The sequence below is a fragment of the Gymnoscopelus microlampas genome (assembly GCF_963454915.1).
Source record: "Gymnoscopelus microlampas genome assembly, chromosome: 18".
In the NCBI taxonomy this organism is placed as follows: domain Eukaryota; kingdom Metazoa; phylum Chordata; class Actinopteri; order Myctophiformes; family Myctophidae; genus Gymnoscopelus; species Gymnoscopelus microlampas.
This window is the reverse complement of record NC_139955.1, coordinates 46,825,428-46,853,050: the sequence shown is the minus strand read 5'-3', so window position 1 is coordinate 46,853,050 and position 27,623 is coordinate 46,825,428. Positions and strand designations below refer to the sequence as shown.

Genomic DNA, 27,623 nt, shown 5'->3' with positions numbered 1-27,623 from the left:
GTGTGTGGTGTGTTATAATACATTGTGTTGTTGTGTTGCAGTGTGTGGTGTGTTATAATAAAGTGTGTTGTTGTGTTGCAGTGTGTGGTGTGTTATAATAAAGTGTGTTGTTGTGTTGCAGTGTGTGGTGTGTTATAATAAAGTGTGTTGTTGTGTTGTGGTGTGTGTGTGTGTTTAGGACATCCTCATGTCCACTCAGACCGTGCTGTCGGTGGGCATGTTCCCCGTGGGGCTGCCCGTCATGGAGGACCCCCAGAACAACATGCCCGCCCCCCAGCTGGTGATGCTGGCCAACGTCGCCGTGGTGACGGGCTCGGAGGGCGGGGCCCTCGACGGCGGGGGCGTGTCCGCCGACAAGGAGATGATGGAGCTGAAGACGGTGGGCTGCGACTACTCTGACGAAGACGAGGATGAAGGCATCATCAGGTAAATGAAGTTGATTAGTTAGATGGTTATAATTAGGGCCGGGGGGCGATGTGACTTCAAATCAAACAATTAACAATCTTTCACCGAGTGCTACGCTATGAGGATGTAGATCTGCTATTTTTGAAAACTCTTGAATTTGTGCAAATCTTTGAATATATATATATATATATATATATATATATATATATATATATATATATATATATATATATATATATATTTTTTATTATTATTATTATTATTATTATTATTATTATTATTATTATTATTTTATTTTTTTCAAGCAAAGATTTTTTTACTCAAATATTTACTTCTGGGGGTCCCTGGGACTAAACATTTTGAGATGGGGGTCCGCGGCCAAATACATATAATTTTGGGGGTCCTTGACATGAAAAAGTTTGAGAATCACTGATATTATAGCAACTTACGTTTTTTTCAAAAAACTGTTAGGATTTAGAAGGCATTTGTAGAATCCCCAGAAGCAAAGATTTGAGTTACAAATGTTCACTGTAATATATATATATTCAAAGATTTGCACACATTTTCATGATTTTTCAAAAAAATAGCAGATCTACACTATGAGCTTGTACCACCATTGTACAACAAAGTAGATAACTCTTCCAGATAGAAGCAGCTCCATAAATAATAACTTTCTTTTAATAACTTGTTATAAAGGTACAGCTATGACGACCACAACCAGCGTGAGGTGTGCATCGTGGAGTACCCAGAATCCCCGGCGCCTAACGAGACGGCCGGCCGCTTCACGGCCGCAGAGAACCACGCCCACCCAAGAGACGACGAGGAGGAGGAGGACGAGGAGGACGAAGAGCAGCTGAGGGCCCAAGACCTGTCCAGACCCTCACGCTATGTCCCCCGGCAACAAGGTCAGGAGCTAGAGATCTGCATTTTATTATTAGTTTTATTCTTTTAGTTTGCATCTGTGTCATTTTAAGATTTCTTTGGCTATTCAAAAATAGCAGATCTACAAGCTCATAGCACGGTACTAAGTGCATATAATTTTGGGGGGTCCTTGACATGAAAAAAAGTTTGAGAACCACTGATATTATAGCAACGTACGTTTTATTTTCTAAAAAACTGTTAGGACATTTGTAGAATCGCCCCAGAAGCAAAGTGTGAACATTTTTTGCTTTAAAAAAATATATATATTCAAAGATTTACACACATTTTCACGATTTTTCCAAAAATAGCAGATCTACACGCTCATAGTGCTATTTTTGAATAGCCAAAGAACTCTAAACTGACAGATGCGATCCCGGATTTAACGGGTTAAAGAGGGTTTGCTTCTTTAGTTTACATTTTTTTCTTTTACTTTAGTTTTTATTAGTTTTAGTGTTTTTTTTATTGTAATAAGGGATATAAGGGGGCGGGATTCTAAGAGCTCAGAAATAGTGAAAATAGCAGATCTACAAGCACACACTGTTATTTGGTTTAGTTTTAGTTTGTAACTATAATAGTTATTTGCCTCCTCAGCAGCAGCAGCAGCAGTAACAGCATCAACAACAACAACAACAACAACATCAACAGCATCATCGGGACCAAAACAGGAGCAGCAGCAGAGACTGACGGTGGTCCGCACCGTCCACCACGGACCCCCGCTGGCGGACGCGGCGGCCAAGAAGAAGAAGCCCTTCTACTGCAAGCCCTGTGGCTTCCAGGCCCACAGCGAGCAGACCTTCGTGGAGCACCTGGGAACCCACAGCTCCAACAAGCTCATGCTCTTCAGCCGCGTGGAGATGAGGAACAAGGCCAAGATGGAGGGGGGGGCGGCGGGGGGAGGAGGAGGAGAGGGAGAAGGAGGAGGAGGAGGAGGAGGAGGGGACAACCTGGAGAATAAAGGCATGATCCGCTGTCAGAGGTGTGGCTACAACACCAACCGCTATGACCATTACATCGCCCACCTCAAGCACCACAGCAAGGAGGGGGAGGACCACAGGTAACGGGTTTTATTTATAGCATTGGTTCTCTAAGTAGGAACCGATGACCCCCGGGGGGGGGTCCCCGTCCCCAGCAAAATGTATTAGCATCACAATAAGTGTGTAAAATAGCAGATATTCAAGCTCATAGCTAACACTTCTTTAAACCTTTTTCATGTCAAGGACCCCCAAAATATGTATTTGGCCGAGGAACCCCATCTCAAAATGTGTTGTTCCAGGGACCCCCCCCCCAGAAGCAAAGATTATGAGTTACAAATGTTCGCTTGATTTTTTTTTATATATTCAAAGATTTGCACAAATTTTCACGATTTTTCAAAAAATATAGCAGAAATATAGCAAAAATAGCAGATCTGCTATTTTTGAATAGCCAAAGTATAAAATAATGGTTAAAGTGGTTACACAGAAGATGCGCGTTCCCGGTTTTTAACGGCAGTATCACAAGAAGAAATAAAGTCTGCACACTGGGTTATGCTGCAAAAGCTACGCTGTATTTTTTAAAATTTTATTTAACGTTTTGATCACTCCGTCATCTTCATCAGGACTGGTGATCGGAAACATTGACGGCAATAAAAAATACAGCAGAGCTTTTGCAGCATAACCAGACTTTATTTCTTCTGGTGATACTCGGTGATACGTTTGTCCTGCACCTGGGCATGGTTTTGATAAAGTGACTATAACCTCCCTTATCTTCTCTCTTCTGTCTGCAGGGTGTTTAAGTGCACGTTGTGTCCGTACACCACGGTCAGCCAGTACCACTGGAGGAAACACCTGAGGAACCACTTCCCCTCCAAGCTGCACACCTGTGACCAGTGCAGCTACTTCACCGACCGCAAGAGCAACTACATCCAACACATACGCACGCACACCGGTATGTGTACACACTACACACACACACACACACACACACACACACACACAAAATAACCAGCTGGTTTACCAAATCACCGGCTTCGAATGCTATCAATGCATTGAATGGGAGATTATCACGTTTTATCAGACCATTGAATGGGTGAGTAGGCGACATACTGACCTACCCGCGATTTATCAGATCATATTCATTGGGCGTAATCAGAAGATACTGACCTACTTGGAGGCGGAGCAGTCCCCCCACAACATGATTTACCATTCTGTGCCTATCGGTACATAACTCCCAACGGCGCTGAGTAGGCTCAAGGGAACGTCACAACGTACGGGACGGCAACTTGCTCGCTCGGTGGTCCATCACGTGGCTCCAGTTCGCTTGAGACTGCGTGTCTCCGTCATGGTCCCAAACCGAAACGGAAATTTTTGAAGTCATCTCCGTCGGTAGGTCTTGATAACACCCAATGAATGGTCTGATAAATCGTGGGTAGGTACTGTAAGTAGGTCGCCTACTTCGCCCATTCAATGGTCTGATAAAAGGTGATAATGTCCCATTCAATGCATCGATAGCATCTGAATGGGGTGCACCAAAACACTCCAACCTTTCTTTCCTGACCTCACCTTTGTAATTTGTTTGTGATACAAAAATGTACATGTGTTAATGTGTATCTATGTTTTGTTGTATACAGCAGCTGTACAGCATTGCAAATGTGTTGTGTTGTAGTGCAGGTGTTCAGCATTGTAAGTGTGTGTTGTTGTTGTGTTGTTGTGCAGGTGTGCGTCCGTTCCAGTGTGGCTACTGTGACTACTCCAGTTCCCAGAAGACACATCTGACCCGACACATGAGAACTCACTCTGGTCAGTATGAGGAGGAGAACGGAACAACCTCTGTGTAGTTGTTGATTGGTCTAAAATAACTCACATCCTTGTCCATCCAGCACGTCCTTAGTGCTGAGACAACCTGCAAAAGCAGCACAAATCATGAAGCGAAAGAAAGGGCTCACAACTCACTTTCGATGCTCCAAACTTAACATTTCAACCTTGAGGTTTTCTTCAGGTTATTTCAAGAATAGGAACATAACCTGAACTTGAACTAACCTGAGGAAGAAGAAGACAGCAAGGTCAAAACGTAGTTGTTTTTGCTGCTGTTAAAGTTTGGAGCAAGAGATTCTTTCAAACAGACTTTTTACTACAATGTAGTGGTGGTAGTTAGACTAGTACTAGTTCACAGTAAAATGTTCATAAGTGTACACATGGACTCCTATGGGTTCATGTTTACACTTTCAGAGCCAAATTAACACTCGATGTAGCTGTGTAAGAGCAGCAGTAGTATTAGCTATTAGGCTAACTAGATTAATAATTTGTGTGTGTGTGTGTGTGTGTGTGTGTGTGTGTCTGTCTTTGTGTGTTTCCTAATCTTCCGTCTCACTTAAACATGTCATTCTTGTGTCCTCTGTTGCACTCGGGAGCAGCTGCTGTTGGATCAGTCTGGTAAAGTGGTCTGTTAGGTCTATGTGTGGTAAAGTGGTCTGTTAGGTCTATGTGTGGTAAAGTGGTCTGTTAGGTCTATGTGTGGTAAAGTGGTCTGTTAGGTCTATGTGTGGTAAAGTGGTCTGTTAGGTCTATGTGTGGTAAAGTGGTCTGTTAGGTCTATGTGTGGTAAAGTGGTCTGTTAGGTCTATGTGTGGTAAAGTGGTCTGCTGTAGGTCTTTAATGTGTTGCTGTGATGATCGGCCACATGTGTGGCTCAGTGTTTCTGTTGTGATAATTATTTGTGCTTGTTTCCATGTCGAAAAATGTTCATACATTTTAAAACGTCTCAAAAAATAGCAGATCTACAAGCTCAGAAGCGGATCACAAGGTGGCGCCTTGTGAGCTGTTAGATCAGCTATTTCCGCTATTTCTAATACATTTTGAAAGTATAAATGTATTAAATATGGCCTATTTTAAATGTATTAAATATTGTATATTTTGATTATTCGTACGTACATTTAGTTAGTAAGTTATTTGTCTTTATCTAATACTGTGCAATGTTTATTTACGATCCCTAAAATCCAAACATGTTCCAATGTTCAAAACCCCCCAAAAACCACAAACGGCATCGCCAGGGACGTGCACAGATAGACTCTAGGTGGTGCTAGAGCCCCTGCCCTTTGCCCTCTTGACCAGAAGTGCCCTTTTGAAAGAAAGAAAAAAAAACTTTTTTTTCCAGTTTACAGCAGGGGTCTTCAACAGGGCGTCCGGGACCCCTAGGGGGTCCTCAGAGTTACTACAGGGGGTCCGCCAATTCTTTATATGATATGATTTTTCTTTTTACCGTAACCACTCGAAACCTAGCATCCCTTTTCTGAGGAGAACTTTAGCCAAAAATAGCCGATCTACAAGCCCACAACGCGCAAGGCGTTGTGGGCTTGTAGATCGTCGTTGGCTTGTAGCCAAAAATAGCAGATCTACACTGTGGGCTTGTAGATCGGCTATTTTTTGGCAAAGAGGTATAGGTGTAGAGGGGAAAAAAAGAGCAGACCAAGTCAACAAAAAAAAGTATAATTTACTTGAGCACCTGCCCCTCAAAATGTCTGTGCACGCCACTGGGCATCGTTAATCACAATGAATCGTCTCCGCTAACCGTTCCCCCTGTTTCCTCCTCCCCCCCCGTTTCAGGCGAGCGACCGTTCAAGTGTGAGAGCTGCAACTACCTGGCGGCCAACCAGCACGAGGTGACGCGCCACGCCCGCCAGGTCCACAACGGGCCCAAGCCCCTGGGCTGCCCCTACTGCAGCTACAAGACGGCCGACCGCTCCAACTTCAAGAAGCACGTGGAGCTGCACCTCAACCCGCGCCAGTTCCTCTGCCCGCTCTGCAAGTACGCCGCCTCCAAGAAGTGCAACCTGCAGTACCACATCAAGTCCCGCCACTCCGGATGCAACGCCGCCATCGACGTGTCCAAGGTCAGTGGTGTTAAAAGTAGCTTGAGTACATTTACTCAAGTACGATTTTTAGGTACTTTTACGTTGCTGGAGTATTTTAAGTTTTCAGTACTTTTTTTTTTACTTCTACTCCACTACATCTCAGAGGCAAATATTGTACTTTTACTCCACTACAATAATTTGAAAACTTTAGTTACTAGAATCCCCGGCTCTACTAGTCATGTATACATTTCGGCCATTTGAAAATAGCAGATCTACAAGCTCACGATGCGTCGCGGTGCGACGCATCGTGAGCTTGTAGATCTGCTATTTTCAAAAGATCTTTATACATTTGAAAACTTGTGAAACGGGACATTCTGAACAATGAGTACTGTATATATATTATTTTTTGGTTAAAAAGGTTAAAGTACTATATTCCGTGTGTGCGGTCACAGGGGTCTCTTCAGCTCTTTAGTAAAAACAATAAAGTACATTTTCAGGTATTTTCTGTTTAATAAAGAGCTGGAGAGACATGGGAACGAACACTCTATAGCAATGAGTAATCAGAATATATAGCTATTTAAAGGTAGGGTAAGTGATTTTCTTTTGGTTATATATATATAGTGCTTTAACTTTTTAACAAAATACTTTTTGTTTTAACCAAAAAATATCACTTACCCTACCTTAACACTTATTTTAACCAAAGTAAATCACTTACCCTACCTTTTAGTAAAATATGCGAGTACTTTTTTTCCACCACGTGTCAAAAAGGTCAAGCTGAAGAAGAAGCTGATCAAGAAGTCTGACGAGGAAGAGTCTGGCAGCGGGAGCGAGGAGGCCAACGGGCCCGAGGACCAAGAGTCCAACAAGTCTGACGAGTCGTCCTCCAACTTCGAGGAGGAGGAGGACATGATGGACGACCTGATGGAGGTGGACGAGGAGGACGATGGGCCGGAGACTCCTGAGAAACAGCCCATGGATCTGTCCATAAAGGACGAACAGAGCTCACAGACCACACAGACGGCGTTCACTCCGGAGAAGGAGAAACCTGCCAAACAGGCCAAAGACAAGAGCGTGGAGAAAAAGGTGAGGCAGTGGTGTGAAGTAACTCAAGTACATTTACTCAAGTACTAAACTTGAGTACAATTGAGGATTTTTTACTCCTTTACTGGAGTATTTCCAATTTTCTGTATTTTTACTTCTACTCCACTACATCTCAGAGGCAAATATTGTACTTTTAATCCACTACAATTATTTGAAAACTTTAGTTACTTTGTAGTTTATGATTACAAAACATACATTAACCACTTCAGCCCTATATACATTTCGTCCATTTGAAAATAGCCGATCTACAAGCTCACAAGTGTGAGCTTGTAGATCAGCTATTTTCAAAAGATTGTTATACATTGGAAAACCTGAAATAGGACATTCTAGATAATGAGTACTTACTAATTTTGGTACTTTAAGTACATTTTGATACCAATACTTTTGTACTTTTACTCAAGTCATTTTTGAATTTCAGACTCTTTACTTGTAACGGGGTATTTCTATATTGCAGTATTGATACTTTTACTTCAGTAAACAATTTGAGTACCACTTTTTCTCCACCCCTGAAGGTGAGGCAGAAGAAGACGGTGGAGAAGACGGCGGTCGCCGAAGTCACGGCGAAGGACGAGGACGCCGAGACGGTGGAAAACACGACGGACAAGAAGACGACGAAGAGGACCTCCAGGAAGCCAGCGGCCGCCGCCGCCGCGGCCAAGAGAAGCACGGCGGACAAGAGCGACGTCACGGAACAACCCACCAAAACAAACACCTCTCCACCGGCCAGACGAGGAGGAGGAGCGGAGAGGGAGAGAGCCCAGGAGGAGAGAGGAGCCATGAAGAAATCAGCAGAGGAGAAGAAGGAGGGACCAGAGAAGGACGGGGAGAAGGAGAGAGAATGTCCGAAGAACGAAAACGGTGCGAAGAACAACAAAGGCCCCAGAAAGGCCAGGAAGAAACCGGAGAAAGTTCTAGAAACCGCGGAGGAGGACGTTCCTCCTGCTAAGAGCCCCCCCCCGGCTAAGACCAAGGCTGTGAGGAAGAGCAAGGCCGTGAAGAGGAAAGCTGCAGAGGCTCTGGACCTGTCCCTGTCCACCAAACCGTCTGAGGACCTGTCCCTGTCCACCAAACCGTCTGAGGACCTGTCCCTGTCCACCAAACCGTCTGAGGACCTGTCCCTGTCCACCAAACCGTCTGAGGAGGTCTGTGTGTCCGACAACACCACGTCAGCGTCGTGTTCGCCCGGCGCCACGGAGACGACGACGACATCGTCTCCTCCTCCGGTCAAACTGAAGAAGACCAGGAAGAACAGCAAGAAAAGCCCAGGCGTTCTCCTCCTCCAGGAGGAGGCAGCAGCAGCTCCTCCCAACAACAAGGAGGCTCCAGGTAAGCCTGTCACAATTATTACATTATCGTCTAATAACACCAATTTGTTTTGCATAATCGTTGCCATGTTGAAAAATGTTCACGCATTTTCAAATATTTAAAACAGCAGAAATAGCTGATCTACAAGCTTACTTCGTGACGTGTTGTAAGCTTGTAGATGAGCTATTTCTGCTATGTATGAAATGATTTAAAGGTAGGGTAAGGGATTTTTTTATTTTGTATTTGTATTCTTTTGTTAAAAAGGTTAAAGTACTATATTGTGATAGTAATCATTGCTACAGAGCGTGTGTTCGGTCACAGGGGTCTCTCCAGCTCTTTAATAATCACAATATAAATACATTTTCAGGTAGGTGACAACATTTAAGCCAATCAGGAGAGAGCACTGAAAATGCATGTTCTGTTTAATAAAGAGCTGGAGAGACAAGGAGACTCCTCTTACTGAACAAACACTTTATAACAATGAGTACAATCAGAATATAGAGCTATTTAACACTTATTTTAACCAAAGTAAATCACTTACCCTACCTTTAATGTCAATGATTTCTTTGAATATTTCAGTTATTTCTCATATCTGCCCTGTGTGCAATGTTTGATTATTATTCCTAAATGATTTGAGTGACAATTAACGCTCATGTTAAATGTGTCACATGGTGACAGCTCTAGCTCCTGCTGAGATCAACAAGAAGATCTCCTCCTCCTCCTCCGTCACAGAGCTCCTCCTCCCAGAGGCCCGGCAGACCACCACCCCGACAGCAGCCTCCAAACCCCGGCAGAAGACCCCCCCGGTCCAGAAGAATAAGACCCCGCCCCCGGTCCAGAAGAAGACCCCCGTAGAGCCAGCATCTTCTACACCGACCCCACGCCAGGACAAGACCAGCACTCTAGCTCCGGCGGCCACCTTCAAATCTCCATCTCCCTCCCTGAAGCTCCCCGGCCGACCTCCTTCTTCTTCTTCTTCCTCCACCGCGGCCGCCCGGCCCGCCGCGGCCGACGCGGAGGAAGACGAGGGCATCCACAGCAGCCACGAGGCGGGCAGCGACATCAGCGACAGCGCCTCGGAGGGCAGCGACGACTCCGGGCTGAACGGAGTCCATAACGGCAAAGCCACCGCCGGCGGTGGCTCCTCCTCCTCGGGAAAGGCGGCCAACGACCCGGAGAGCCCGACGGAGGAGATCCCCACGCCCACTGAGATGAAGTGCCACACCTGCATCTTCTGCGACCGCACCTTCCCCCTGGAGGTGGAGTACCGCAGGCACCTGAACCGCCACCTGGTCAACGTCTACTACATGGACAACCCGGCGACTTAAGGCCGACTGATAAAGAGTCCACAGACCTCCTACCCACCAGGCCCATAGGCTGACTGATAAGAGTCCACAGACCTCCTACCCACCAGGCCCATAGGCTGACTGATAAGAGTCCACAGACCTCCTATACCACCAGGCCCATAGGCTGACTGATAAGAGTCCACAGACCACCTACCCACCTGGCCCATAGGCTGACTGATAAGAGTTCACAGACCTCCTACCACCTGGCCCATAGGCTGACTGATAAGAGTCCACAGACCACCCACCAGGCCACAGACTGACTAATGACCGGCTTCGAATGCGATCAATGCACTGAATGGGACATTATCACGTTGAATCAGACCATTGAATGGGCCAAGTAGGCGACATAGTGACCTACCCGCCATTTATCAGACCATTCATTGGGCGTAATCATGAGATACTGGACCTACTCTGAGGCAGAGCAGTCCCCACAACATGACTTACCATCGGTACATTACCCATTAAGACCTGAGGCGATTCTTAAAAAAAATCGAAATCCTAACAGTTTTCAAGATTTTTCAAAAATAGCAGATCTATAAGCTCATAGCGCGGCACTCGGTGCCGCGCTATGAGCTTGTAGATCTGCTATTTTTGAATAGCCAAAGAAATCTAAAGTGACACAGATGCGTTCCAGGACTTAATGGGTTATAACTGGGACGGCGCTGAGTCGGCTCAAGGGAACGTCGCAAGGTTTCGGCACGGCAACTTGCTCGCTTCAGCTCGCTCAGTGGTCCCTCATGTGGCTCCAGTTCGCTTGAGACTGCGCGCCTCTAAACCGAAACTATAAGTCATCTCTGTCGGTAGGTCAGTACTGATGACACCCAATGAATGGTCTGATAAATGGCGGGTAGGTCAGTATTGTCGCCTACTTTGCCCATTCAATGGTCTGATAAAACGTGATAATGTCCCATTCAATGCATTGATAGCATCCGAATCAGGTGGACTAATAGTCCACAGACAGACTGATAGAGTCCACACTAGGATGGTACTATGGCACTAGGGCAGCCTCTAGGGATGGGAACATCATAGTTTTGAATCGTGATCAAATAAAAATGCTCACAATCATATCACAGAGATTTAAATTTTCGGGAGATTGTCCTTTGTCCTTACACTGGACCCGAGTCATCTCTGCAATTGGACAGCTTTTTTTGTCATCTACTGTATATGCTACACCATATCTCTTCACCAAAAATAGCAGATCTACAAGCTCACAGTGCGTCAACGCGTCGAGCTATTTTTGGGCTGACGTTCCCGCCAGAACATGGATGCTTACTGTGGTGCAAGTGGTTCATAAAAAGTGACGTTTTAAGAGTTTAAAGCATATTTTGATTATCATGATAATTGTAGATGTTTGTAACGTTTAATATCATCCCATCCCTGGCAGGGTCAGTCTAGTCTATGGTCCCATCCCTAGCAGGGTCAGTGGGTTTGAGTCACCGTCCTGAAGACGTTGGTTTGGTGACGTCTGTCTGTCCAATCAGCTTCCAGTCAGCTGAGGCCTCATATCCACAGTGTGTCCACGCTCTCAGCTCCTGGATCATCTAAAAAGAAAAACACTTAAAGAACCTTCTGCTCGTTAGTTTGAGTGGGTTAATTCATTGAATGATCACTGAGGCCATTTAAAGCCTCTAAGCCCTTTTTATAATTTCTCCTTTCTATCAAGTTCTCCTCCTCGTGATCGTCTACGACGTGGTTTTTCTTTCTCCTTTTTTTAATAGATGGAAATACATCAACATACTCCACAATGTAATGATTTTGTATAAAACATATTGATTTATTTTCTTTTTTTTACCTTAGCAAAGAAAGCCTATTGAATGATGTCGGGGCATCTTATCTATAGAGGTGTTTTTCACCGTTTCCTCCCCTTTGGGATTTTCTTGCTTTTAACTAAGGCATCAATTGAACTTGGTAAAGTGATTTATTTTCATTGTGTTGAATTATGAAATACAATAAACTAACAACAAACTAACTCTTTAACAGACCTAGGACTTCTTCCTTGGACCATTTGGGATATTGTTTTGTTACATTACATTTTTCATCATTAACCCATTGAGACCTGAAGCCGATTCTACATGTCTCCTAAATCTCAACAGTATTCTGAAAAACGCATGTTTCTATATCAGTGGGTGCTCAATCTTTTTCATGTCAAGGACCCCCAAAATTATATGTATTTGGCCGCGGACCCCCATCAAAATATTTTGTTCCAGGGACCCCCCCAGAAGCAAAGATTTGAGTTAAAAATGTTCGCTTTAAAAATATAAATATTCAAAGATTTGCACACATTTTCACGAATTTTCTAAAATAGTAGATCTACAAGCTCGTAGCGCGGCACTCGGTGCCGCGCTATGAGCTTGTAGATCTGCTATTTTTGAATAGCCCAAAGTGTAAAATAATGCTTCTTTAGCTCAAATCTAAAAATGACACAGTTCCAGGTCTTAATGGGTTAAAAGGTTTGTGGGAGGTATTAACAGACTATTAACCAGTAACATGCTATGTACAGTAAGCTAATCTGTTTAGCCTCCATAACAATCAACTAACATTGAGTGAAAGCGCTTACAGGTCAGACAGACTGACTGACTCGCTCAGTAGTGATTTGAGGGTCGGTTAGATTGTCACACGTGTCGACTTGAGACGGTTACATATCACATCCAAAGATATCTTTCTACGATAAGCAACTTAGCATGTTTGATATTTTCTGTGCCTTTGACAATCATTTTGTACTTATTCAGTTTTTCTGTTGTTGTTGTGGTTGCGGTTATGTAAAATTCATGTGTGCGTGTTCAACTGTTTTCTAGCTGTTAGGTTCCCTTATGTTTAGGACTAAGTGTCTGAAGTTAAGACATAAATGTTGGATTTGACTTAAAGGGCTAGAATTAGGGAGGACAAAACGTCAGAACTTGTTGAGAAGAAGACTTGTTGAGAAGTTGTTTGCAACACCTTGAGACGGCCAAGCTCAAATCACTTCTCCACTGCAGGGGTCTTCAACGTTTTCAGCCCAAGGACCCCCTCTATATTGTATAAAATTGTGTTTAAGATGAAACTTTTTTTTGTTTACTTGGTCTTCTCTTTTTCCCCTATACCTCTTTGCCAAAAATAGCCGATCTACAAGCTCACAACGCCTCGCAGCGCGAGACGACGTGAGCTTGTAGATCTGCTATGTTGGGCTAAAGTTCACCTCAGAAAAGGGATGGGGTTAAGGTGAAAAAAAATCATATCACAAACAAAGATTTGGCGGACCCCCTGTAGTAACTCTGAGGACCCCCTAGGGGTCCCGGACCCCCTGTTGAAGACCCCTGCTCTACTGTAAGGCCTCCGTGAAAGTAGTGGCAAATAGCAGATCTACATGAGCGTCCCTGTCCCATGGAGGTTGGAGATCAGTTGTAAATAATGTCCGCTTCCCTGGTAGAAACAATCTGTGCAATATTTTACCTTTTTTTTTTTTTAAAGTTGCGATGCCAAAGTTAATGTTGAGCAAAGAGGCTCTAGAACTACATCTAGGTGTTCAGAGTGCGAACAGCCAGGACTGTCATGTATTTTGTGTTAGTATAGTGGTTTATGGGACGTGTTTAAAGTTTAAATGACAGTGCCCACAACAAAGTAACACGATACGTTTAATCTGTTAAAATGTCAACTCTGCGGGGCAAGTGGTTCCTTTTTTTCCCCCCAAACGTGCCAGTAAGCTGTTCTCTCTGTCCTGGGGCCTGTTTTACTGGCAAAGAGCTGGTGCTGTTTGGCACCGGGGTCAATGTTTGAAGAGTAACCAAACCAACCAGTCCCAGCCTGTAGAGACTGCTGTTGGTGACACCAGAACCAGTCATGCTGGGTTGTGCTTTGTTCAATGAACAAAGCACAACCCAGCATGACTGGTTCTGGTCAACCCATTCAATCCGTGTCATTTTTTGTATTTCTTTGGCTATTCAAAAATAGCAGATCTACAAGCTCATAGCGCGGCACCGAGTGCCGCGCTATGAGCTTGTAGATCTGCTATTTTTGAAAAATGTATAAAAGTTTGTGCAAATCTTTTATATTTTTAAAGCAAATTTTTAACTCAAATCTTTGCTTCTGCGGGCGGGGGGGGGGGGGGGGGTATCAGTGGTGCTCCAACATCTCAAAATATGTTGTTCCAGGGACCCCGCCAGAAGCACAGATCGGAGTTAAAAATGCTCGCTTTAAAACATATATGTATATATTCAAATGTATTTTTCTAGAAATCTTAAAATGACAGATGCGTTCCCCGTCTTAATGGGTTAATACAGACATTATGGTAACTGCTGTGTGAATATACTGCGTTTCCGTAGTAATAATGTCCACTCAGTTATTTTAATGTCATCTCGTCAGCTTTGATCTTTGAGTCTTGATTGAATCTAAAGGAAGACAACGGGCACCGTCATTTAAAATCAATGTCACTTTTCAAAATGAGTTTGTTTGTAAGTTAACCATTGTTACACATTTAGCTTGATTAACAGCTTGTACCTGCCATTGTTTGTAAAGTAGTAAAAAAAAAAAGATAGATTAAAAGAACCACTGACTAATGTAGGGTTGTTTTTACTGATGTACTTTAACCGATAAACATTATAGAAAAAAAGATGTTTGTTTCACAACACAAAACACTTTTGTATCATACTGTCCACTGTACATTTTTTAAATAAAGCTTGGCAAACTCCAGAACCCTGTTGTTTTTTGTTTCTTTCAGCTCACATTAAATGTAGTATCTGGCCTTTAAAAGGGATAGTTCACCCAAAACATTACTTTTCTATCGATTAAGTCACCCCATGGAGACATGAATGAATGGATATTTTTTTGTTTGTCGCATTCCTGAAACAATACTTTGATGATAAACTTTGATGCTAGAGAGAGACCAACTAAAACATGCTAAAATATGTTTTCAGTTCCTTATTACCTTCAGTCTTTATGGATCTTATTGGACCTCAGAATGGTAGAAGGCATTTAACAGGGATGTTATGAATGTACTGAGCAACGCTCTCACCTAATTCCCCATTCTTAATGACAAATATATGCCACACTTGTACTTTCTGTTTGACTATGTTCACATTGAGCCCATATTCAGTCACTCATTTTTAGATCTGACCAGCAGCTAAAAAAGAGGAAGTGAATGTCAGACAGAAGTGTTTTAAAGTGTTTAGTTTAGATAGTTTCACTATACATCATTCTAATTTTGTTTACTTTATTTTGGCATAATAGGGTGCTATACATTAAGAATTGTTTGGTTGTTGAATTTACATTAAATGCAACTAATGCAACTTTACCTCATTATAAATGGTAAATGTACGACATACTTTTAGAATTCTGGTCTTTTGAAAGGCAAAATATTACATTACTCTGAGAGTTTACTTTTGTGCAATAAAACTAATTTGAATTTTACATTGAATGTACGACATGTAGGCCTATAGATAAAAATACAGTTACTGTGACAAATAGATATTTCACTTTCAAACATGTTTTGGGTGATTTTACCGTCTACTCTGGCTTTTGATATTAATTATTGTCTCCGCCAGGAGAGTTTGTTTTCACTTTCCGTCAGCCAAGCAAACATTGGTCGAGCCTCACGTGACACTTGACAATACGGTGAAATAGTGTGATCTGATTGGCTAGTGACATATAACGGGCTATAAATACATGTGTCACTTTGAAAGAGTCTTTGGCTCTTTCAAAGTGAGGTAAGACAGGAAAAATCACGAAATGGCTGAGAAATGGCGGATACTGTAACAATTGGATAGGACACTTACACAGACAGGACAGATAGGACACTTATACAGACAGGACAGATAGGACACTTATACAGACAGGAGGGATAGGACACTTATACAGACAGGACGGATAGGACACTTATACAGACGGATAGGACACTTGTGTCATGTTACTATGACACAGTAACATGTTCTATTTTTTGTAAGAATTAGAACATTCCCAACATTCCCAACACAAGTCTGCTGGCGGAGACTTGTGCTCTCCGCCAGGAGACATTGTTTTCACTTTCCACATGTCAAGCTAACATTGGTCAAGCCTCACGTGACACGTGACAATACGGTGAAATAGTGTGATCTTATTGGCTAGTGACGTATAGCGGCCTATAAATACATGTGTCACTTTGAAAGAGTCTTAGCCTCTTTCAAAGTGAGGTAAGACAGGAATAATCACGAAATGGCTGAGAAATGGCGGATACTGTAACAATTGGATAGGACACTTACACAGACAGGACAGATAGGACACTTACACAGACAGGACGGATAGGACACTTATACAGACAGGACGGATAGGACACTTACATAGACAGGACGGATAGGACACTTATACAGACAGGACGGATAGGACACTTATACAGACAGGACGGATAGGACACTTATACAGACAGGACGGATAGGACACTTATACAGACAGGAGGGATAGGACAGTTATACAGACGGATAGGACACTTGTGTCATGTTACTATGACACAGTAACATGTTCTATTTTTTGTAAGAATTGGAACATAAGAAGTAGAACATTCCCAACATTCCCAACACAAGTCTGCTGGCGGAGACTTGTGCTCCGAGGAGCACTTTTCCTAGTTATATTTGATATAAATTTTAGCTGCCACGCCCCCGAGATGTCCATATATAGGCATTATGGATATCCAGTTGTCCAGAACTGCCGATCTAACTTATATGCCCTTATATGGGCATGACAATATATGGGTATATACTGATGACATCAGGGATCTCCAATCTCCATATATGGGTATACAAGGTACATGGACTGACAGATACAGAGATCTCCATATATGGGCATAAAAGGCACACATACTTTTTTACATTTATTATTTTCTATTTCACATTTGATTTTACATTTATATTTTATAAATGAGGGGCCAAATCAATTTCAAATGACATGTAAGGCCCGATATTTCTACTAATGCTACACATTGCTACAAAATTCATCCAGTCATTTTGCGGATAAACAAGAAATTGAAGTTTAGGTCTGATAATGATCTACCCAGTATGTTCAAATCATACAAATACTTCAAACCATTTTCCAAAGCACACATTTATTTTGTATTATATATTCTTTTAACATTTGGGAAGAAACTGTGAATTTAACATTGAGGTGCCCTCATGGTTTAGGACCTGTATCCGTTTGGATTTGATAATGTAGATTTCGAGCATAAAAGTTAACTAAAACTGTAACAATTGGCCTTTTACTTTGAAAGGATAACCATTAACTAAAGGAAAAACAACAGGATCAGCAGGTTTTTAACTGAATTAGGCCAGGCCAGTCTCTGTTGAGATCCAGAGGAGAACAAACATGCTGTCTCCACCAGCTCTACCCCCATTCCCTTATGATTATTATGTCTGTTAATTTCCATCCACACTGACTTCGCACCACCACACTATGCTCCACACATGCACGCCTACACCACTGATTTACTGACTACACACCTCATAGGATCCGTAATATGTTCTGTTCGCCTTTCCCTTAGTTGTTTGTCATTAGGCCTGATTTATAAACACACCTCGTTTTACCTTTTACCCTGGTCTCCTCCCCAATATCTGTCAAGGCCGAGAGCCAGCTGTGGCAATATGTAGAACATAAAAACATTTTCTAAAAACGAGTGAAAAAAAAGCAGATGGCCATGGCCTCCGTGGCCCCCCGCCCTCAGTTTGGTCTCATGCCCAGGGGCGCCGGTTTATGTCCGTGCTATTGGGTGTGCAACGCATGCGCGGCCGGGTTTGTTACCTTTTTGTGTTTTTTTTGTTACTTTAATGCGGTTAATTTGGTACAAAAAATACTTCATGAAGTGCAGATGTCGTTTTTTTTATTTACATTTTTTTTGTGATTAGTTTGTGATGGGTGCTCGTCATTTCTACTGGGTGCTTTAGCCCCGAGGCACCCAACAACATTGAAACTTTCTTTTTAGTTCTGCCTGGCTTTGAGTGGAGCAGACGGGCTAAACATAATCAGGAATGTACCTCCATGTTGACGTTACTGATCAGGAATGATCAGGAACAAAACTGCTTTAAAAGGTTGTTTCAACCCATCCATTACTTTTTTCCAGACCATCAGAACTATACAGACATCTGTAGAATACCGGGGCTATCTTTCTTGTTTTTTGATACGATACAGAAAGAGGTAAGAATTGAGAAGCCGATCGTCGCCTCAGCCCCGATCTGTCTCTCCAACCAATATGCCCATATATAGGCATATATGTACGACATCAGGGATCTCCAAATATGGGCATAACATTCCAGTGTTGCTTCCATGTGGATCTTCATCTGGCTAGTCTATGACGTCAGTCATCTACGACATATCGACGTTGTTGTATATATGGAGATAAACTGACACACCAAGCTCTGACATCATAGACCCCCTCCTGGAGCCCCATCAGTGGTGGAAAAAGTACTCAAATTCTTTACTTAAGTAAAAGTACCAATACTGCAATATAAAAAGACTCTGTTACAAGTAAAAGTCCAGAATTAAAAATGTACTTCAGTAAAAGTACAAAAGTATTGGCATCAAAATGTACTTAAAGTACCAAAAGTAAAAGTACTAAATATTTGAAAATAGCAGATCTACAAGCTCACAACGCGTCGCAATGCGACGCGTTGAGAGCTTGTAGATCTGCTATTTTAAAATAGCCTAGGTATAAAACAGGGCTAAAGTGGTTAATGTATGTTTTATAATGTAATCATTTATATCTGAAAAGTAACTAGTAACTAAAGTTTTCAAGTAATTGTAGTGGAGTAAAAGTACAATATTTGCCTCTGAGATGTAGTGGAGTAGAAGTAAAAGTATTGGAAATTGGAAATACTCAAGTAAAGTACAAATACCTCAAAATTGTACTTAAGTACAGTACTTGAGTAAATGTACTTAGTTATTTTCCACCACTGGGAGCCCCATATATGGAGCTAACCGAAACATCCAAGCCTGACATCACAGACCCTATCTTCTGGGCATGACTGATATCGGGGGCTCCATATATGGATATGACTGACATCACCCTGATGACACGAGCACCGTACAGACAAGGGTTTATAAGACAGTGCAATCCATCAGTTCGTTCTAGTCCAACGGCGATACTCGAGACCTCAACCCCTTCTTCAGAGAGAAGCAGTAACCAGATCCCAGGTATCTTTTCCACGGATTAGTTCTTCCAGTGAATCTCCCTCCCCTATAGACTGCCAAGGAGCATCTGAATCTACTTCCTGCTTGGATACCATCAGAGCGAGTCTTGAATCAGGTTTGATTACTAAAACGTGGTCTTGTGTTTTATGTTTTATTCCATGAAGGTCAAAGGTTTCGTTCTGGCGCTGCTGTGATCAAAGTGTCCTTCTTATTTCAGATTTCTGCCGGCCTCTGTGCCACGATGGCTGACATAAGCCTCCAGTTCAAATGGTGGTGCCGTCCTTACATCATTCTGATCATTGCTCTCTGCAGTAAGACACATTTCATAATGTTGTTTCTTTTTGCTAATTATTTTTAGGCAAATTATTTTTTTAGATGCCATGTTTTGTATAGCCTAGCCTATACTGTAGGTCTTATTATTTCTCTGTTCCCTGTTCCAGTGTGTGCGGCGATGGCAGGTGTACCCACCCACCAGGAACCTGACTCACTGATTCTCGGAGGAACTCCAGCTAAACTTCCGTCTGCCGTCAGCATTCAACGAGACTCTGAACACATCTGCAGCGCGACTCTCGTGGACGCTGAACATGTCTACCTTCCCAAACAATGCCTAAAGTAAGTTCATTCATATTATTACACCAGGGGCGATTCTCCCCTGAGAGATCGGGGGGCTCAGGGTCCTCCTCCCTGTGTTTGTGTTGTTAGCCTGTCATTCTGTACACATGCACGATTTTTTGTGAGCGAGCGGCACAGAGAGAGAGAGAGAGGGGGCGGAGAGAGAGAGAGGGATATAGGGAGAGGGGGAGAGAGAGAGAGGCATCTTTGAGAACTTCAACAGTCAACAATACGAAACCAAAGGAATATAGCATGACTAAATGGGATATTTCTCTCCTCCAGAAACATCGACCCAATGACCTTGAGAGTCCAGCTTGGACGGACCAACCTGGATCAGGCAGGAGGCGTGCAGAGAGGCGTTATTGATTTCAGGATCAACCAAAAGTGCTCTCCAATGTAAGGATGTCCATGACTGACACCAAAATCAACGTTGATTATTCTAGTGTTATTCACCCATTAAGACCTGAGGCGATTCTTAAAAACAAACAAAATCATAACAGTTTTTGGAAAAAAAAATCTTTTTTTTTTTTTTTCCAAGATTTTTCAAAAATAGCAGATCTGCAAGCTCATAGCGCGGCACTCGGTGCCGCGCTATGAGCTTGTATATATGCTATTTTTGAATAGCCAAAGACATCTAAAGTGACACAGATGCGTTCCAGGTATCAATGGGTTAATAACTAATATTGGATTATTCTGATCTTCCTATAGCGGGCGGTGGGGTAACGACCAAGCTCTGCTGAAAATGGACTCACCCGTCGACTTCACTGAAGACATCCAACCTGCTTGCCTGGCAGACGACGGCAGTGTGTTTCCCACTGGTACGGACGCCATGGTCTATGGCTGGGGTCACGTCGGAGAAGGTAAGCACGGGACCCCCAAAATGACACCCTGGGGATCGATAACATGCCCAAAATAGGAACGCAGGGTTTAAGTTGTTAATCTTGCAGTCAGAACCTTATACTCACACTAATAATGATTCTGTTGTTTGTTTGTTTGTTTGTTGGTTTGTTTGTATCTATAGAACCGCTACCATTCCCCAGAGCTCTGCAAGGAGTGAGCGTTAAGGTAACTGACCATGACCGTTGTAACCGGATCTGGAGCGGCAGGTTAGATGACAACATGATCTGTGCCGAAAACGTGACAGGAGGCCAGGACGCATGCGTAGTAAGAATGCCATTCAAATCCCATTCAAATCTTAATGTACACAGCTCAGGAACCTGCCTGCCAACGACATCATCGATGGTGATTCCAAGCTAACAGAGAATTACTATAGCCTGTCTCTCTTCCTGGAAATAAATTAGAAGTAGAAAAATAAAATAAATTGTAAAGACTTTACATTGTAAATATTTGACAGTGTACTTTAACAGTAACTGAGCGCTGGAGAGTGAACAATATGCTTACTTGTGTCTCATCAGGCCGACAGAGGAGGTTCCATCATGGTGAAACAAGGCCGTGGTTGGCTGATGGCGGGTTTCTTGATAAGAGGTCCTGAAGTGTGTGGCGTTCCAGACACGCCCACCGTCTACTGGACATCCAGCAAGAAGTTCATCAGCTCTGCCATGAAAGGTGTGTTCATGTTTTAATGTCCATTGAAGCATGCTCTGTGTGTGTGTGTGTGTGTGTGTGTGTGGGTCATGAAATGTAAGCTATTTAATTGTATGTATTTAGAGCTGTCCTGTGTGTTTTATCATGTGTAGAGATGAGTGGGTGTGGGACTCGGCCTGCAGTTCTACCTTTAATCGTCAACGGTGAAGAGGCTGCTCCACATTCCTGGCCCTGGATGGTGGCTATCTATGTAAATATACATATATACATATGAATATACATTATAAATATACATTATGCAACAGGTCAGCAGTGGCTCAGGAGGTACAGCCGTCGTCTTGGAATCAGAAGGTTCCCGGTTCAATCCCCGGCTCCTCCTGGCTGAGTTTTGAAGGGGTTCAGTGTCGTGCTCAAGGACACTAGGAAGTGACACTTACTATAGTAACGCATTTGGCTGGGGACCGCCTGGAACCCCTTCAGGGACCCCTGGGGGTCCCCGGACCCCTCTTTGAGAACCACTGAGCTAATAGAACAAGGTCATATCTTGGAGAAGTGCTTCATTCATGCTCCATTGTACGACGGTGTCACACGACAAAAAGAACTACAAGCTCACAATATGTCTGCCTTTGATTCACACTTTACCTTTTATCTTTCAGAATGATGATGGAAACAGATTTCTTGGTAATGGTGTACTGATTAATCCGTATCTTGTTGCGACCACCGGCTTATGGACCAGGTAATACAAACATACATATCCATGACATATATATAAGTAAACACAGTTTATTATCACACTCTGTCTCTTCATCTCTTTCAACATTAAAGTGAAATAATCATTTGTTTCTGTTGTCTTCTCCAGTCATCGCTTTGACCATGTGGTGCTGGGAGCTCACGACCGTAAATCTACTGAAAACACTCAACAGAAGATCTGGGTTGAAAAGGTACAGTATGAACATCAAACATGTGTCAGAACATATTACATAACTAACACTATGTTCACACTAATCTCTCTAGACAGATTCACAGCTCCTTTGAAAATAGATCTACAATCTGAGCTTTTAATTTTTTTCTTTTATGGAAACAGGGCTTATATGGTTAATCTAAACATGTGTCTGTCATTTCTCTGATAGGTCTTCAGGCACCCCAAAGCGACTGGATCCAACTTTCCTCAGTATGGCATGGAGTTGATCAAACTGTGGCAACCTGTGAAGATTAACAAGTATGTTAAGCCTGTGTGTGTCCCTGAGGCTGGTGCCTTCCCCCCTGCTGGCAAGACGTGCAAGTTCACTGGATGGGGGCGGACCGGAGGTGAGGAAACAACATAAACACACATTCATACAGGTCAACAAGGAATTTGATTGGTCACGTTATCAGCATGTACTGATAATGGGGCGGGACTTACGTTGTATGTACTTCCCCTGGAAGCGCTCTTTCATTGACCAATCACAGCACAGTATTCATTTCCTGGGACAGATCTGCACAGCATTAACGTAACTTCCTTGGGCTTTAGGGCGGGACTTCCTGTACTTCTGCTTAGAGTCTTCACTGGCAATTCATAATCTCAACATTATATTCAGAGTGGAAATAGATGATCTACAAGCTCACATCACAGCATGTTGTGAGCTTGTGGATCACTATTTTCAAAAATGTGTGAACAATAAATAAATACGTATTTTTTCCTATAACGACATGCCAAAAATAGGGGTTAAAAATATGTATTTTGTAATGGATGACAATGTTCCACTGTATTTATAAATGACTGTACAAAGTCCTCAACTTTGAATCCTGTGTGTTTTTCCCCAGGAGACAATCCCAAGCTCCAGGAGACTTCTCTCACTATCATCAGCAATGATCAATGCAGACGTGACTGGCCTGCAGATGCTTCCCCCCACATGGCCGCCGACAAATGGATCACCAGCACTACGTTCTGTACTGGACTCTCTAAGTCCCATCCCTGGGTGAGTGACACAGAGATGAAAACATCACATGATATTTACACATAATAACACACATTGAATAACACACATTGAAAAACACAACTGCTTCTTGTTTCAGGCTGACTTTGGAGCACCCCTGATGTGTGAGAACGACGATGCCTCCTGGACGCTGTATGGTAACTACCTTAATGGTTGGAGGGGAGGTCCTTCTGTGTACACCAACCTCAAGACGATGGTTTCCTGGATGGACGAGATCGTCACTGCAAACAGCCCTCAAGTCTGCTTTAAGAGATTTGATGGTTAATAATTCCGTTTTCAGGACAGGTGCACCTCTGAGAAACATCTCACATTAACCTCTTCAACCCTGGTGCACCTGTTTTCATTTAATTCACCACTTCAACCCATTAAAACCGGGAAATAATCTGTGTCATTTTATATCTAAGCGTTGGCTATTGAAAAATAGCAGATCTACAAAAATCTACAATCTACAAAAACAATCGACAAAAATTCTACAAAAAAGGAGATCTACAGATCTACAAAAAATAGCAGATGTACAAGCTCACAGCGCTGCGATCTTGTACATCTGCTATTTTAGAAAAAACAGGGTTTGTGTTAAACACTTTTTTAACACAAACCCTCTCTTCTGGGGGGGGGGGGTCCCTGGAACAGTTTGAGAACTACTGATTTAGAAGACATTTGTAGAAAACCCTGGTCTACCTGTTTTTATTTAATGAAAGGGGAGGGGGTCCCTGAGTGCTGTATGGGTGATGTCCCTGCACCGGGCCGGCGGGGACCGGGCTCCTGGCGGAGGGAGACCCGTTTTTTTTTTTTCTGCCTAGCAACAGGTGCCAATAGTTGTTAGAAAAGTTTTTTTTTCTGCCTAGCAACAGGTGCCAATAGTTGTTAGAAAAGGGGTGGAGGAGGACAAAAAGGAAATAAATGCATAAACAACCTCTCAGAAAGCCTTACCATGTCTATGTTTATCTTCATTTATTTTGTTTCTTATTATTCATGTAAAATGTAGCCAGGGTTTGTTTTTGCTATGTGTTTTTTTTTTTTTTTCTAAAATGTCTGTCAGTATGTTTTTTTTTTTCAAATGTCATTTTTCAATGTCACTGACTTGAGGGTACTGTGGATATTATTGCCAAACATATCAGTACTATTACCATGTTGTGCTTACCGGTGGACAGACCTTGGGAAGGGTGGGAAAGGGAAAAAAAGGAAAAAAGCACCAAACAATGTGTAGGAAAAAAAAATAACTTTACAGAAGGGAGGAATAAAAAAAAGGGGGGGACATGTATTTCCAAATTTCATTTACAATGTTTTTACTTTACTTTATTATGGGTCCCCAAAAGGACTTGCCTAAGCATGGCTATTAATGTTCATGGTCTTTTTTCGATTGTTTTTTGTTTACTTAAAAAAAAAAAAAGTATAATGTATATATTTTTTCTCTCTCTGCTCATGTTGTACTCTGTCCGCTAGTGATGCGCGGGTTGACCCGTAACCCGCGGGACCCGCGGGTCAACCCGCAGCGCGGGTGGGTCAAGTCAGAATTTCAGAGGAAATTATGCGGGCTGCGGGTGAGCGGGTCAGCCGCTCTCACACGCAAAAAAAAAAAAGAAATCACATGCTCTTGTTTTGTCTTTATTCCTAATATGAATAAGAATAATAACAATAAAACAGTTTGAATACACTTGGGGATTATTTTCTAACCATGATTTTACAGAATAAAAAAAAAATCGCGGGTCGCGGGGCGGGTTGAGCCATAGATTTATATATGGGTTCGCGGGGCGGGTTGAGGCGGGTTGGGTTCCGTCGCGGGGCGGGGCGGGTCATGAAAAAACCCGACCAGCGCATCACTACTGTCCGCAATGCAAACATGGTGCTTAATAGACACAAGTAAAACCAAAAAAAAGGAAGGATAACTGGAACACTGGGCCCCTGAGAACACTGGGCACCATTTTATTTTTAATATTTGTTTACAAATGTGGGGGAAAATACATATATAATTTTTCAATTACATTTAAGGCCCACTATTTCTACAAATGCTAGAAAACCTGTGATAGTCACTAGCCAGTCATAAACAAGAAGCTGAAGGGTACTAGGTCTGATAATGATCGTGTGCATGTTAAAATTATTCATGACCATTTTCCAAAGCATGCATTTATTCTTTATTTTATACATTTAAGGGAAAAAAATGCGAATTTAACGTCCTGAGTTTGAACTAAATGTCAATAAATCTCTCTCTCTCTGTATGTACTTTGTACTTGTGTCTTTTACTGTTAATGTACTTGATGTGGGATGAAGATTTTACCACGACTTAAAAAACTAAGAAAATAAAATGCAACTTTTTAAGTGCAACCTCTTAATTATGGGTTGGTATGCTATCTATGTAAATGATTCCTGTCAGATAGTCCTTTATAGCAGAGGTTTATTTAGTACGTAAATGAAATGAGTCCAGCATACAGGAGTTACAGGGGGTGATAATAGGTGTTACTGTAAATGTGGTCTGAAATAAATAACACAAATAAAAGGTCTTTGACTTTAACATAAATCAAACATCTATGGGGCAGTTTAGCTATTATCTGTTGTGTCACATGGGCACAGATCAAAGAACAAATTGTCAACATGGAGAATAAACATGTCAAAGCCTTCTGCCCCTCAAAAACAATATCTGCCCCCGAGTCCACAGTGACCCACACTGACCCGACTGATTCTACCATTTCACCTTTGCCTCATTCCTGTCAATATATTTTAACCCTTTAAGACGTGAAGCCGATTCTACACGTCTCCTAAATCAACAGTTTTCTGAAAAACGTATGTTTCTATATCAGTGGTGCTCAATCTTTTTCATGTCAAGGACCCCCAAAATTATATGTATATGGCCGCAGACCCCCATCAAAATATTTTGTTCCAGGGACCCCCCAGAAGTAAAGATTTGAGTTAAAAATGTTCGCTTTAAAAATATATATATTCAAAGATTTGCACACATTTTCACGATTTAAAAAAAATAGCAGATCAACAAGCTCGTAGCGCGGCACCGAGTACCACGCTACGAGCTTGTTGATCTGCTATTTTTGAATAGCCCAAAGTGTAAAATAATGCTTTTTAGCTCAAATCTAAAAATGACACAGTCTCAGGTCTTAATGGGTTAAACACCAGTGTCTTTTGAATTCTTACCCCACACAGCATACACATCTTCAAATGAATCCAGTGACTCTAATTCTGGGTTGAGCATGTGTGAATATTTGAAAAGATATATATAATTTGTAAATATATTAAGTTAAATTTAAATTACATTTTTCATTTGTGTCAATTAAAAATCATTGTTTTGTTTGATGGCCTTCCCGCCCTGCATGGCATTTGTCAAAATGACAAAGTTCCGGGGCGTCCGCTGGCCTAGCGGTCCAGGCGCATACCACATAAGCTGGTAATCCAGCTTGACAGCGTGTCGCGGGTTCGACTCCCGTTCCCGACGACCTATGCTGTATGTCTCCCCCCCATCTCTCTCACCATTTCCTGTCAGCCTAGTGTCCTGTCCAAATAAAGGCATAAAAGGCCCCAAAAAATATCTTTTAAAAAATTTAAAAAATGACAAAGTTCCAGGCCTGCTTGGGACTCAGCGATGCATGTACTGAGTTTGAAGTCAATCGGTCAGACGGTTCTCGAGATACGTGAAGGACAGATACACATGCACGCATGCATGCACACACACACAAAATCTAGCCTGGGATCCAGCCTGCTTCGCTACGTTCGGCGGACTTTTATTTCTCTCTTCGCTACTCAGTCTGGAATGCACCCCATTGACTCGTTTTGCAGAACTACACTGGAACTACATCTGTTACGTTAGGCAACGTCGTTGCTGATTGGATGTTGTTCAAACGAATGACGAATCACAACGATCACACTGTTTTTTTTGTCGCGCCCCGCACCACAGACCAATCAGAAGCCACGGCACGATTCGAGACGTTTGGCATGTCCCGCCTCCCTTGGAGATAGGAGGCATTCCAGACTGAGTAGCGAAGAGAGAAATAAAAGTCCGCCGAACGTAGCGAAGCAGGCTGGATCCCAGGCTACACAAAATCTGCATAATTTGTTAATAGACTATACTATTGTTGTTGTTATGTTATCTAATTGAAAATGCCAATAAATATATTGTTTTAAAAAGAAAAATACTCTACCCGTAACGGTAGTTGCGCCGACAGATTCAGCTGCGGAGCTCTGAATCTGTCTTGAGCATACATGGGCAACTGGCGGCCCAGGGGCCACATGCGGCCCCCCACCTTCACTTAATGCGGCCCGCAGGTTAATATCAGAACACTGATATATTATTGATTTCAGCTGTTTACAATTCCTAACATGCAAACATGACCCGCTTTCATTACTTCAGTCTATATTAGTAGCTTAATGACTAGTACTAAAATTCTATTGTCTTTTTTATGTCCAATATATTTGTATTTAAGTTCATAAAATGAACATAAGTATAACTAAATGCATTTGAAATTA

General features: G+C 42.5%; 1 protein-coding gene across 1 annotated transcript; it reads left to right on the top strand.

Moving 5' to 3' along the window:
- Positions 1-137: 137 nt before the first annotated feature.
- Positions 138-10,006, top strand: rest (RE1-silencing transcription factor). The gene is made up of 9 exons (XM_084041282.1): positions 138-426; positions 1,102-1,310; positions 1,918-2,380; positions 3,089-3,249; positions 4,017-4,100; positions 5,904-6,190; positions 6,920-7,234; positions 7,765-8,578; positions 9,236-10,006. The coding sequence occupies exons 1-9, from the start codon at positions 188-190 to the stop codon at positions 9,883-9,885; spliced, it is 3,222 nt and encodes a 1,073-aa protein (XP_083897408.1). The 5' UTR covers positions 138-187; the 3' UTR covers positions 9,886-10,006.
- Positions 10,007-27,623: the final 17,617 nt, after the last annotated feature.

Bases quoted from the DNA above. Each gene is read 5' to 3' on its own strand.
- rest (XM_084041282.1), top strand. From the start codon at position 188: ATGTCCACTCAGACCGTGCTGTCGGTGGGCATGTTCCCCGTGGGGCTG. The intron at 6,191-6,919 runs GTCAGTGGTGTT...CGTGTCAAAAAG, and splicing joins CCGCCATCGACGTGTCCAAG to GTCAAGCTGAAGAAGAAGCT. The intron at 8,579-9,235 runs GTAAGCCTGTCA...ACATGGTGACAG, and splicing joins CAACAACAAGGAGGCTCCAG to CTCTAGCTCCTGCTGAGATC.